The sequence below is a fragment of the Astatotilapia calliptera genome, chromosome 6 (genome assembly GCF_964374335.1).
Source record: "Astatotilapia calliptera chromosome 6, fAstCal68.1, whole genome shotgun sequence".
Classification (NCBI taxonomy): domain Eukaryota; kingdom Metazoa; phylum Chordata; class Actinopteri; order Cichliformes; family Cichlidae; genus Astatotilapia; species Astatotilapia calliptera.
In genome coordinates this window covers 3589894-3603246 of record NC_137427.1, presented here as the reverse complement: position 1 = coordinate 3603246, position 13353 = coordinate 3589894, and the positions used below count along the sequence as shown (strand labels likewise).

The 13353-nt window shown below is 41.9% G+C and overlaps 1 protein-coding gene across 20 annotated transcripts in view; it reads left to right on the top strand.

Moving 5' to 3' along the window:
• Positions 1 to 13353, top strand: part of rims1b (regulating synaptic membrane exocytosis 1b) — a 94452-nt gene that overhangs the window by 76934 nt on the left and 4165 nt on the right. For 13 of the 20 annotated variants that reach the window (XM_080302644.1, XM_080302643.1, XM_080302647.1 and 10 more), the window contains 4 exons: positions 199 to 348; positions 5676 to 5893; positions 12122 to 12266; positions 12743 to 12855. In XM_080302644.1, the coding sequence (XP_080158770.1) occupies positions 199 to 348; positions 5676 to 5893; positions 12122 to 12266; positions 12743 to 12855 (626 nt within the window). The remainder of the gene's footprint in view (positions 1 to 198; positions 349 to 5675; positions 5894 to 12121; positions 12267 to 12742; positions 12856 to 13353) is intronic. The other 7 variants (XM_080302648.1, XM_080302651.1, XM_080302646.1 and 4 more) reach the window with 1 other exon arrangement.

The window sequence follows — 13353 nt, the reverse complement described above, 5'->3', positions numbered from 1 at the left end:
GGCTGCTTTTTAACACCACAGCCATCATTTTTAATACTCTAATTAAACCCAGATGTCGGAGAAGTGCATGCTGATCACAGTCTGTCTTTCCTTTTCTTGCACGCCACTTGCCGTTGCATGTTTGTGTCCTTCTGCATGCTCTGATTCTTCCACCCACACGCACGCAAACACATGAACGCACAAACACACATAACTCAGATCCAAGTCATTAGAGGAGGACAAGAAGGACAGGAGGATCTCGTGGGGGGTGGATGGAGAGGAGGAGGAGAACGAAGGTGGAAAGAGGCAGTTCTCCGAGGAGCTGAAGCACAGGAGACACACTGTGGCAGGAGACACGAGAGAGTCCAGGTAAAGAGTTGTCACACGGTGAATCCACCCATGATGGCAAACGGTCCATCTGCTCACTGCACAACTAGGTCCACATAGACCTCTCAAGTCCAAAGAAAGGCCGTCAGAAGCTATTAAAGGTGGAAACATAAGCAGTTTATATAGAGGTGGTTTATTATAGTTTATTGTAGATGTAGATGTGGAACCTTTCTTTCTGGAGAAAGAAATCTCCAGTGAAATCTCCATATTTATGGGTAACTCCTGTTACCCATCTGCAGTGGCTTTAACAACAAATTAGGAGAACTAGATCACAAACATAAGGCCCGGGGTCCAGGATCAGTCCGGCAAAGACTCCACCCACTGGGTGGCTTTGAAAAAAGTGAAGGAACATTTTTGGATCACCAAAACATTTTCTGTAATTTTACACATTTATAAGAGTTCATTTATTACAACAGCATTTCTCTATCATGTTTGTTTATCACTGTGACACAATGAGCACTTTGGCACTTATTTTTCTAGGATATCTGTAGATCTAAACATCTGTCTATAGATGTCTCAAAATATCTCAAGATTAAAAGTGTAACTCTTAATGCTGTCAGAAAGGTCAGAGTTCAAAGTTTTAGACATCCCTGAACTAGATTTCACGTTGCTGTAAGTGATTTTTTACATTCTCCAGTTGTAAAAATGTGCAGCCTGAACACTTAATTTTATACCCCGTGTCTGTCAACTTATCTACTTCATGTTGCTGAACGTCAGAAGCGGCGGTGAGCGTGGATGTAAACACCTGAAAGTCCAAGTCGAGAACAGAAAATTTAACAGTGTGTGAGCAGATTTGTTTGCTTTAACCATCAACCCGGCGGGCTTATGTTTGATCTGAGCCTGGACTTAAAATTAAACTCTGTTACTGTTCAAGCTATTAGCCTGCTAAATCAAATAGTATACTTTTGATTCATTTCCATAAAAACAGGTAAGCACTCCAAGTCAGCCTCAACATGTTAAGATATTTTTCTCCACCTAAAAGTTTTTTCTCTGTTATTAAGATTAAGATAACCTTAGGGTGCTGCAAACACACATTTAAAAAAATGTCCTTTTGTGTTACACAGCTTGATGACTTTTAATCACGTTAACAGCATTAGTCCCATCTGTGGTGCTAATCATTATTCCTCCCTGAGCCATAGGTGGATTCAAAAGTCAGCACCAAGACGAGTTCCACATAAATCGCTAACACAAACACGAGTTGCATAATTCAAAATTAAGCACCAGCTGAACTAACACTACACATTTGGGAAAATAAGAAGCTGAGCCAAAAGGATCAACATCAGTTGACCTGAGACGGCTAAAAATAGAGGGGAAAAACAACCGATTAAAAAAAAGTGAAAGGAACCTTTTTTTAGGAAGAGGGTACTAGGAGGGAAAGAGTCTGTCAGATCTCACTTTAAAATTTATTTTGAAAGTAGATATTTAAAACGTTTCTTACTTTCTGTCAGTTACATTCTGTTAAAAACGGCGGCCAATGTTTCAAGTCATGAGGTCACTGTGTAAGTAATTCCTGTCAGCCAAAAGTTCAGACTTAAGGCTGCTTTAAAGCTCAATTACAGGCTGTTTTTTCTACCCTTGGATTTGTATGATGTCACAGAGAGCAGATAACCTAATATGGTCATCTTAATCACAAAGCTCGGGGTGTGAACAGAGACGTCCCACCAAGCTGCTGTTGAATTCTGCAGCCGATTGGAAGAAAGTTTTCTAAAACAGAGGAAAAGGGAGCTTAAATGGGATGTTTCAGACAGAGGATGAACTGAAGGAGGGGTCCAGCAGAGGACGAAGGAGGTACTGTGAGTCATACAGAGCTACTCTAGTTGAATCCAAGAGCAAAGATATGCTGGAAGTAAGTGAAATAGAACCTCTTTCAAAAGAGACTTTTTTAGTCTCCTTATATACAGCTACACACACACACACACACACACACACACACACACACACACACACTTACTTCAGCAGCTGACCAGTAACAGACTGCTGACAAGGACAAATGACCCCATCTCACTGCTCCACAGTGAGCCAGGTGATGATGTAGTGCAGCTTATTAGCTGGCTAATGTATTGAGGTGTGAGAGAAAAGAGAAAAAAGGACGGGCGTTCTTTACACAGATCAATCCAAACCAGGTTTTTTAAAAGCAGCTCGGACTCGGATGTCAGAGGCTTGTATGTTAGGAATAGATTATTTTCTTTATTTAGTTTATCACCAGTAAAACAAAAGCAACCACAGTCACATGCACAGAGCCAAAAGTATGTGGACAGTCACATTAGCTCCGTCAGCAGGCATTAATCAGATTCTCTGAGCCTTCACTCTTCTGGGAAGACTTGTTTGTGGGGATTTTTTCCCATTCAGACACATTAGTGAGGAAGGCCGAGCCTCGCTCTCCATCAGTGCTTCTGTTCATCCCAAAGGCTCTTTACTCCTCTACCTACAATCATTTTGTTATGGACCCATTTGTCCAACACCAAACTTGCTTTATCGTTGCAGTTTTTAACCTTAAGATTTATCTTAGGAGGTGCTAGCTTGAAACGAGCCCTGTAAGTATAAGAATCTCAACTTGAAAACAAACTAATCCAACCTTTAATAGTTTCAGGGCCAAAATGAACAAACTGGGATCTATGAGTCAGAGAGAGAAAATTCTGATGTACAGCATCCCCACCTCACTGATGTGTGAAAAACTCAACACACATTGACACATCTGCCTAATCAAACTGGAATATTAAAGTAAATAACAGCCTTTAACAGTGAGTCAGTGACACTGATGTCACTGACTCACTGTTAAGAGCATTACCTGAAAAAAAGAAGTTACTGTGTAGCACAGAAGCACACTAATTTTAATCCTTCAAAAAATGAGGTTTGCATATTAATTTAAGACACAGGGGTCCGCTTATTTTTCCCATGGGCTGCACATTCAAACTCAAAATTACAGAGAGGAAAAATTAGATGTGCAAAAGAAGAAAAGAATGTATTACTGAAAGATAAAAACCACCTGGTGTGGTGGTGGTGGTGGTGGTGCATTTTGCAGTTAAATTCCTGTCCTGCAGCAACTCCGTCAGTATTTGTGGAGGTATTTCCATATTTCAGTTTCACACCTTCGAGGTTCTGGCTTACATGCAACCACTTGATGTGAATTTCTGCTCTGTTGCCATCTAGATAACAACAGATTTGCAGCTTTTGCTGATTTATCACAGTTAATTTCCGTATCACAAACAGATTCCATGTAATTGCAAACTTGACCCCATTCAACTGTAAACTGGTAGCAGACTGACTCCATCTAATTGCAGAGACCACAAGTTCTTTGCACACAGTCGCACATTTTAACAGTCCGTGGGGAGCGACTCACTTTCAAATCAGGCCTTGTGTAGCTGGTAGAGGAACTCCGGTTTTTGGCTTAATTGTGGTAATGCTGCACAGTCGGTGTACTGGTTATGCATTACCGGGTAATGCAGGAGCCATTTTGACATTGTTTAGCCTTCCGTTGGGAGTCCCTCAGTGTTCGAAAACAAGAGAGGTCTAGTATTACACTGAGGCTTTCAGATTTTCATATCCCGTTGTTTGCATGCTGGAAACAAAGAACGCGTGTAATGGACTGAGCAGCATTTTATTCAGTTCAAACACAGAGTTGGATTTTAAAAGCAGACAGTGGAGTCAGACTACATTTATAAAAGCTGGTCAGTGTCAGAAAGCCTGTAATGTGTTTTTAGACAGAGGGTGGGCAGGAATTAGTAACGAGTTGATGCACATCGACTGCAGGCCGCGGGTCAGTTTTCACTCAGAGCTGGATATTAATGCAAGCATTCAGTGGATATTTTCACGTCTCCTCCAGGCCGCTTTGATGATGGCTTGTGGAAGTGACTGAGTGCATACAGAGGAGATTAGACAGTCTTTACATCTTTTTCTGTTACAGCTGTCCTTTAACCTATCCTTCCTCTTTAATTCCCCCACATGTTTGATGTAGTTCTCCTTCCTAATTCCTAATAATTGATGAGCTGCTGCTCATTTAAGCTTTTGTGAGTCCTGCCTTCTACTGCATTTGTTTGCATAGACGTTTGTGGTCAGACACGCTGACATTTCAGAATAAAACCACACAAACAGACAAATGCATAAATTTTCCTGCTGACATTTTAAAAATGAGCTGGAAAAAACACACACACACAAATCACAAGCCTTTTAGCCAAAAACAGCAAATGTGATTAGACTGATTTGTTTCCCCTGTGCCTGTTTATATGTGTTTGTGTTTGTGTAATCCTCCTCGCATGTCTCAGATCCCTCCTTGCATGCATCCTGTGCTGTGACTGCCTGGACCCCCTCCACCCTCAAGACCTGGATCCTCCCCTTCCACCCTACCCCTGTTCTACACGCCCTTCTCTAACTCCCCTGCAGGGAGAGGTGGAGAGGCCTCAAACCACCCTCCCGCTTTCTCCTCTTGGTCACTGGGCTGTAGCTGTCAGGGACCCACAGGGAGCGGAGAGTTTGGGTGATAGGGGCAGCGTAGCTGGACTCTCTTGCAGTACTTTGGCCCCCTCTGAGCTGATGGACATGCGACAGCTCCTCCGAATCCCTAGGAGACAGCATCGATTGCTGGACACGTTCTGTCCGTGTGTAGTGGCTTGTTTAAGAAGACTGAACTTTAATAGATAATATGCTCAGCTATAAACTGCTGGAACATTCTACTTCATTTTTATTCTCTTTTTTTGAGGGTTTCACAGCACAGCTCTGTTACCAACCACTTATGATTTGGCTTCGATTATTTCAGAAGTGTCTAAATAGGGAAGAAAACATAAAGGGCCAAACATATAGTTCCTTTATATGAGTCAAATGATTAGGAATGTAGATGTCACTTAAAAGCCTATTATAGTTAACTTACAAGGAAAAATGTGACAAATAAAAACTAGACAGGAGAAAAAAACAATTAACTGAAACTATAATTGGAAATTAAGTTTTAGTCTTAAAACTTAATTTTAATGTGCTCAGATTGGTCAACAGAGCAGACATGAGGCTAAACGACATGTTTAATGACATTAAAACTGTAAGATGTCAAGTTTGGCTTGTAAAGCTTGAGTTTTGACTCATGTGACACGTTGATGATTATACTGCATTTCTTTTCTTTGGGACTCCAGACTTTTATTTGATGCTCTTTTATTAAACACGCTCCCTCAGCAATGTTCGTCATCCCCACCTCCCATCAGTCATGCTGTTTTTGTTGTTGTGCCACAGTAAAGGTACAGTACACTTGAAGTAAAAGAGAGCTTAATAACAACATCTATCAAACACACCAGGTCACAAAGTCACGCTTCGCCTTCTCTCTCCAGTCGGCAGATGCGAGCGTCCATGGGCCGCAGCATGCTGAAGAGTTCCAGCGTGAGCGGAGAGATCTACACCCAGGAGCGCACAGACGGCAGCCAATCAGACACGGCGCTGGGCACGGTGGGCAGCGGCAGCAAGAAGAGACGCTCCAGCCTCAGCGCGCGGGTGGTGGCCATCGTTGGCAACCGTCGCAGCCGCAGCACGTCGCAGATCAGCGGCCCCGGTGAGTCGGCGGTTTCAGGGATTTGCTGGAATTTCATAGGACTGTATTTTAAAAAAAAACTTAAAACTAAAGATTTTGGACCATGTTAGTTTTTTGGAAGCAGACATGACAATATTTAGAAAAGAGGGTGGAGATACCTAACATCCATAACATCCATCTGCTGTATGTCACTTTCCAAAAGCTTTCTCTAATCTGATTCCATCCTCTGCTAACCTGCATTCTTTTTTCCATTAAAGGTACAATATGTAAAGTTTAATTAAATGCATGATGTAATCTGCAAGATCTGACTTCTTGAGGAATGTTAATGAGCGAGGAAATCTCTCACGCCTCAAAATGATATTTTAATAATGCAAGAAGTCCCAACCTGATTGAAGAGGGTTAATATGAGAAAGCCCGCTGGCTCTGTGGACACACACTGCATTACTGTGCTAATCAGCTCACTGAGATCCTTTCTGCACTTTCTCAGAGGTGTGCAGAGGGTGGCAACATATCCAGTATATGGAAAACATCAACTGTAATGCCTGTTCCAAAATCCGAAGTAACCAGTTCAGACCAGCTGCACTTACATCCTTTGTCGTGAAAATCTTTGAAAACATGACGTGTGCTTAATTGGTGATAAACTAGATTCACTGCGGTTTGCTTGTCTAGTGGGCAAAGCTCTTCATTCTAGACAGCGCATATAAGAATCTTGAAAACCAAAATCTTACATGGGAGGTTTATTTGCAGATTTTTCTTCCACGTTCAATGAGATGCAGTCCCGACATTACCCGATCACATTTATTGTTGCTTTTCATTTTTTTTAACTGACAGAGTTCAGTGGGCTTTTGGAAATGCCTGCATGCCCAATCCTATTATCTCAAACTCTGGCTCCCCACAAGGCTAAGTCGTTCTCCTCTGCTTTTTATCATGTGCACAGACAGCTGCACGAATTCTCAGTGGGGCAGATTTCTGGTCAAGTTTTCTGATGACACTGGGCTGAAAGTCAGAGCACATTGGTGCTTTGCCTGCATTTGTCAAGTGACAAACTTCTTGCCTTTAATTTGACTTAAACTAAGGAATTAGTGAATTTGATGCAAGCAATCAAAAAGCGTGGAGACAAAACCCAAACGCAGACAGACTCAAAGAAACTGAAAAGACGCCTTTAATTTTATAGGTGTAGAGTACCAAAAGAGTAAATACTCACTCCAGAGGTAACCAAGCAAACTGGACAGAGCTGAAAGTAATTAAAACAACAAGGCAAGTAAAATTAAATACAAAACACAAGTAGCAACCAGCTACCAAAATAAAACAGGAAACGGAGACTTAAGATGCCAAAGGACACCGGGGTGGTTAGACCAACTTTAGCACAAACGTTAAGAACAGAAACAATTCAAACACTAACAGAAACCACATTACAGAGGTAATAAGAGCTCAAAAACCTGAAAGCAATACACCAATAATTCTAAACAATAAAAGTCACAACTAAAACCAAAACAGAGGATTTTTAGTGATTCTAAAACACAAAACTCCAGGACAGTGACACAAACACACAGTTAGTGGTTCAACGAGGACAACAAAGAATCGACTTGTTGCAGAAGCTGAAGTCTTTCAGTGTTTCCTTTAATATTTTCCTTCTTGTGCTGGTTCAGTGGGTTGTATATGAAGGACAGACACAAACTTTGCAACATTAAAATCTTTGTCAAGATTATTTGAGTCCAGTTAAAAAACCCGTGCTCACCTTGGAAGAATCACACGGTTCATTTTTCTCAAGTGAATTTATTTTATTGTCCTCAGGTCAGCACTGTCATGCTTCTCATGCATAATAGATGCATGAGAAGCAAACTACTCAGATTCCTTCATACCTTCTTTCTAGGGGTGCAACGATATTCGTATCGATATTGAACCGTTCGATACAGTGCTTTCGGTTCGGTACGCATATGTATCGAACAATACAACATTTGTAATTTATTTTATCAACTTTCCTTCTGACGATGCTGTCTGTGTTGAGCGCTCTGCCTTCGACTACTCCGCCTAGGCTGCACTGTCGAGCGCAGATCCACTGAGTGCTCCACACAGACAGCATCGTCAGAAGGAAGAGCGCAGGGCACCTCCCCCACCCTCATTCAGATCTGGCGTTTGGAATTATTTTGGTTTTCATGTGACGTATGACCCTGAAGGTAAGCGAGTCATGGACTAAAGTAAAACAGTATGTTGGATGTGCCATGCAATGCTCAATTACATGGGTGGGAACTAGTGTGTTAGCGCAGTTAGCTCGTTAACGTGTTGGCCGTCTAGCCCCATGCAAGGGGCGATCGGTGGTAGCTCGTTAACGGAGATTTGCCGTGTTGTGGCGTTAAGGTCATTTCAACGAGATTAACCTGAAAGCACTAGCGGGAACACAACGAATATGACTGCACATTTACACCGACATCATCCTAGTGCAAAGACAAAAACAACAAGCATGCTACCAACTTTAGCCGAGTCATTTAGACAGCTGTTAGCACATGATTCTCCTTATGCTGCTGAGAATATAGCCCAGAAGAAGCGGATAGTATAGCTTTTATTTTGGAAAGAGACATTTCTCTGTAATAAACTCTCTTTTCCAAAGATGAGTGATTCCTCAATCAGATACAGGGCTTGCAATATCGCTAGCCTGACATCCAGGGGCTAGCGATTTTTTCAGTCGGGCTACCAAAATCTATCTCTGCCCTGCCCGTCGGGCTATTGTAAGAAGGAAAAATATATGTCAATGCTTTTGCATTCTTTCAGAAATGTAGCTGGGTAATTATGTCATTGGCATCGGTGAGCCACTGTCAATATGTGACATATTGAAGTCGCGTTTGAATTTGCGCTTGTTTTTTTGCTTTCACTTTGCAATCCCCGAACTGTGTATAGAGAGCGACAGCACTGATCTGTGAGTGATGATAATTTGCGCACCAATTCCTCTGACATCGTCTTATTAATCGTTAGCTTACTACGCAAACATGACAAGTGAAATCTCCCGCAGCTTAAACATGTGAGAGGTTGATCGCGCAGAGAATCGCTGAGCGTTATGTGAGTGAGTGTGTAAAAGCATTTCAGTTCTGCTGAGCCAAATAAGACAGGTCAGGGTGAAGAAGTGACAGCCAAAGAAAAGCTTACCACAAAACGGAGAAGTTATGACAAATCAGACTATAAGGCAAAAAGAAAGTGCAGCTTTATGGTTTCATGGACAAAAGAATTTCTGTGGCTGCAATATGACGAGCTAAATAACCAGGGCTGCACATAAGTGGTCCGCAGGTGCGCATTCGCTGTCAAAATAAAAAACACGCACAAGGGTTAGGGTTAAATTTAAAAACTGTACTTTTGAGTTAAAATATATATTTATAATTTTAATAAATGACAAATTAAAAATGCATGAACATTTTTTTTGTATCGAAAAAATATCAAACCGTGACACCAAAGTATCGAACCGAACCGTGAATTTTGTGTATCGTTGCACCCCTACTTCTTTCTTTGAGCTGCTAAATGTGAAGAAAAGTAGTTTGTTCTTCTAAATACAAGTCCCTGTGGGGGCAGTTATGCTGTGAGATTTTAACGTTGAGCTGCTCACTGACAAACTGAATGCTGTGCATGCTGGATTGTGACTTCTATGTCATTATTTATTGGGCTCTTCCCAAAAGAGCTACACAGGCCCGCTCTCTTGTGGGCCTGCTGCCTGCAGGAGGGGCCACAGGGCTTCGGTGCTGTGTGGATTCTCTTAGTGGGTGGAAACGCCTCGGTGTCCTTCCAAAAGAGCTGGGGGGCAGGGAGGCAGAGGTCTGGGGATCCCCAAAAGTTTTAGTCATATGACTCTATACTTTTCCAGATTCTTCATTTTTGCCTACAAAAGGACATGCAAAGTGCAAACCTTGATTACATTATCTAATTTAACCAAACCCAGGAGTCTAGGTGATTTCTCTTGTTGGTTTTCTCTAAAGAAAATATGGTTAAAACAGCAGCTGCACCGTTAAACTACTGTGTGCGATCACTTCGACTTAGAGAATGCAGGTTTGAACCCTTAAGCTACAGCTAAGCTAATAACAACCACATCCATACAGAAATATTCATTGCATTTTGTCCCGAGGTACAGACTGTACCCAAGCACCGCAAATTGAAAGTGTCCTTTTGTTCTGTAAAAGACAAACTTCTACTGCTGTCGCTGGCCCAGCGCTCGTCATAAAGACAAACAACCACAGCTCGGCTCGCGGTCACACAACAGAGTGTGGCTCGTCCGAGCCCAGCATCCACTTCCACCACCGGGGCATGTACGATGAAAGCCAAATGCTGTACTTCTCTTCATTGTAGAGGGCATAAAAAGCTATTAGAGAATATTAGGCCTTCAGGGGGTCGCTCGCCCACTGCCACTGATGTAGAGAGGGGAGAGAGGAAGTAGAGAAAGGACGAACATCAGCCTAATGTAAAAAAGTCTCTCTTGGTCATGATGGATGATGCCGAATGCAGGTAAGAGAGGCTCACTTGTATTTTCTAAACTATTTACTGTGAGGTTTTAGACACAGGATAAAGGGAGGCTCAGAAATGTTGTTTTCCAACATCATGAGTCAGAAGGCAGACGCGCCCCTGTCCGAGATGCCACACAGTGGGGTTTTTTGGCTGTTTTTCTGCCCAACAATTTCCTGTTTACTGCTGGTGAACAGATTCTACAGAACATGGGCGCAACTTTGACCGTGGTTCAGACAGCGAGATCAAACAGTCCTGAACTGGATCTGTGGGCTATCTTGTGATATTCAGCTTTGTCTAACATATGAATGGTTTACTGTTTAGGCCACTGAGTGAACTCTGTCCTCTGAAAATGCAGAAACATTATTCTAAGTTAGACCAAACTCCAAAACCACAACAGCAAAATCTTTGTGTGAATCCTGATACTCTGGGATTTTCCACCTTCTAGATGAATCACTTTGTGGGGTCATTTGAGTAATCACTCATGATAAGGGACTACCAAGAATAATAATATCTTTATTTAAAAACAGTAGCACCTTTCAAGAACAAGTTACAGTTTTCTTTACAAAGGCAAGAGCAGTGCACGACTGCACATTTCTTTCAAGGCTTAAAATGTTCGTGTAAAGCGTGAACTGAGTCTGAGTCTCCGGATATTTGGATGCGATCTATACTTAAAAACATTAAGATAATGTCTCCAAACTTTTCTCACGTCATTTTGATGTGCATTTGTTGTGTTGTGTTTTTAAGGAGCACTATAATTAAACCATTACCTAAAAAGCTCTTATTTGATCCATCTGTCTCCATCTGGCTAATTATAGGCCAATTTCTAACCTTCTTTTTATTTCAAAGATTCTCCAAAGAGTTCAGTTCAGTTCAGTTCATTTTTATTTCAAACATTTCAAACATGTGCCTTCACAATCATTACAAAATATCATTCCATTATTTGTTTGAAAAGGAGTAGTTGTCAAGCAGCTGGATGATGATCTAGAGGAGCATTAAAACAGCTAGTGAAGGTTACAAATCATCGTTTTATGGCCGTTGACAGTGGACTCCTCTCTGTGCTTGTCCTGCTCGTCCTCAGTACAGCACACACAACTGATCCGAAATTACAAACTCAGACGCACCACTGGTGTTTTTGTTTGAATCCTACATATCTCATAAATTTAGTTTTGTTGATTTAAACGAGGAGCGTTCCACAGATCTCAATGTTTGGACCACTATTTTTACATTATACATGTTTCCCCTCAATAGTGTTACAGAGCACTGGATACATTTTCATTGCTATGCAGATGATACCTAAAGCCAAATGACACAAATCCATCCATCCTAACCATGTGCTTCTTAATTCAGTTTTATTTGTATATATTGTAGGTCAAAGACACTGCAATATTAGTTATAGAAACAAATATGATCAAATGTCCCCATATGAGCAACACGTGGCAACAGCGGGAAGGAAGAACTCCCTTTTAACAGGAAGAGACCTCCAACAGAACCAAGCTCAGAGAGGGGCGGGGCCATCTGCAAACGCAAACCATGAACAATATAAAACGTGCAGTGGTGCCATATAAATAAAAATATCCTCTGCTTTGTTCATGTTTTAATTGTGGGAGGGGAATGTATAACTCCTAATTGTTGTAAGTATCTATAGCTTCAGCCTAACAACTTTCCTGTGGTATCGGTTTTAAAGAAAAGAGCCATTCCTTCACTGGAGTCTGTTATCAAAATATTGTCTGCTTGATGATTCTTCCTCTCGCTCTCGTTTACCTCCAGAGGGGAAGAGTAAGAAGGAGAAAGGAGCGTCGATCCAGAGGAGCACGGAGACCGGCATGGCCGTGGAGCTGACGAGGAACATGAGCCGGCAGCCCAGCAGAGAGTCCAACAACGGCAGCATGAACAGCTGCAACTCTGAGGGGAAGTCAGTAAACCCGTCCCTCTGCTACTCGTCATCTGCACTCTCTGTGTCACAAAGACGTACTGAATGAAATGAGTTAGAGTGACAGTAATGACTGCATGTCAGCATGTTCTGAGGGAGACATCCATTCCCGCCTGCGGGTATTTCTGTATGTGTTGGCCGACTGAGAGTAAACACAGTCTAATATAACGAGCACGCAGTTTAAAAATGAGTCAGCGTGGAGAGTGTGAGGCGACGATAAAACCAAAACTCAGACAGAGTCAAATTAAGACCGGGTGTTTTCTGTCGCTTGGACAATCACGTAGATATTTTTTCTTGTTATAAATAATGAGTGCAAGTGAAATTCTCCTGGAGGCAGCAAAGTGAATCCACCACATGTGCTGACTGAGTGGGGCCATCAGCAAGACTGATGACACATTTGTATATAGGTTGGTGATTTTTAGAGTTAATAATGGGCTGTTTTGTGTTTTCTGTGGTAGCTTGATCTTTTCTGGAGTGAATCTAGGTGCCAGCAGTCAATTCAGTGACTTCCTGGATGGACTCGGACCAGCTCAGTTAGTGGGAAGACAAACACTGGCTACTCCTGCCATCGGTACAAAACCTCTTCTCTCTTCTTTTGAATTATTTGGGGTATTTTTTAAAGCTTTATTTGTGCATGCATGGATAGATGTTGTAAAGGTTTTTTTGCATTTAACAATGAATCAGAAAATGTCAGAAATCATTATTAGTATTGTAATGTTTTTGCTACTTTGTATTTTTGTGTGTCTTGAGTATTTCTAGCATGAATTTCTCTGACATATTTTGGATATTTCTGGTATTTTATTTTAAATGTTGATTGTGCCATTCATCCTCTTCTCTTGGTCGTGAGGCATCAATCTAAGCAGACAATCCCAGTCTTCCATCTTCCCAGCCTCTCCTCCACTTCTTCAGGTGGGAAGACGTTCCCGAGTCAGCCGAGAAATGTGATCTTTCCAGCATGTCGTGGTTCATTTCACACTGGGCCACAGACTGCTCCAGTGCAAGTTGGAGGTCACTGCTTGATAAAGCCAGCGGAGCTACATCATCTACGAAAATCAAGCACGAGATCCTC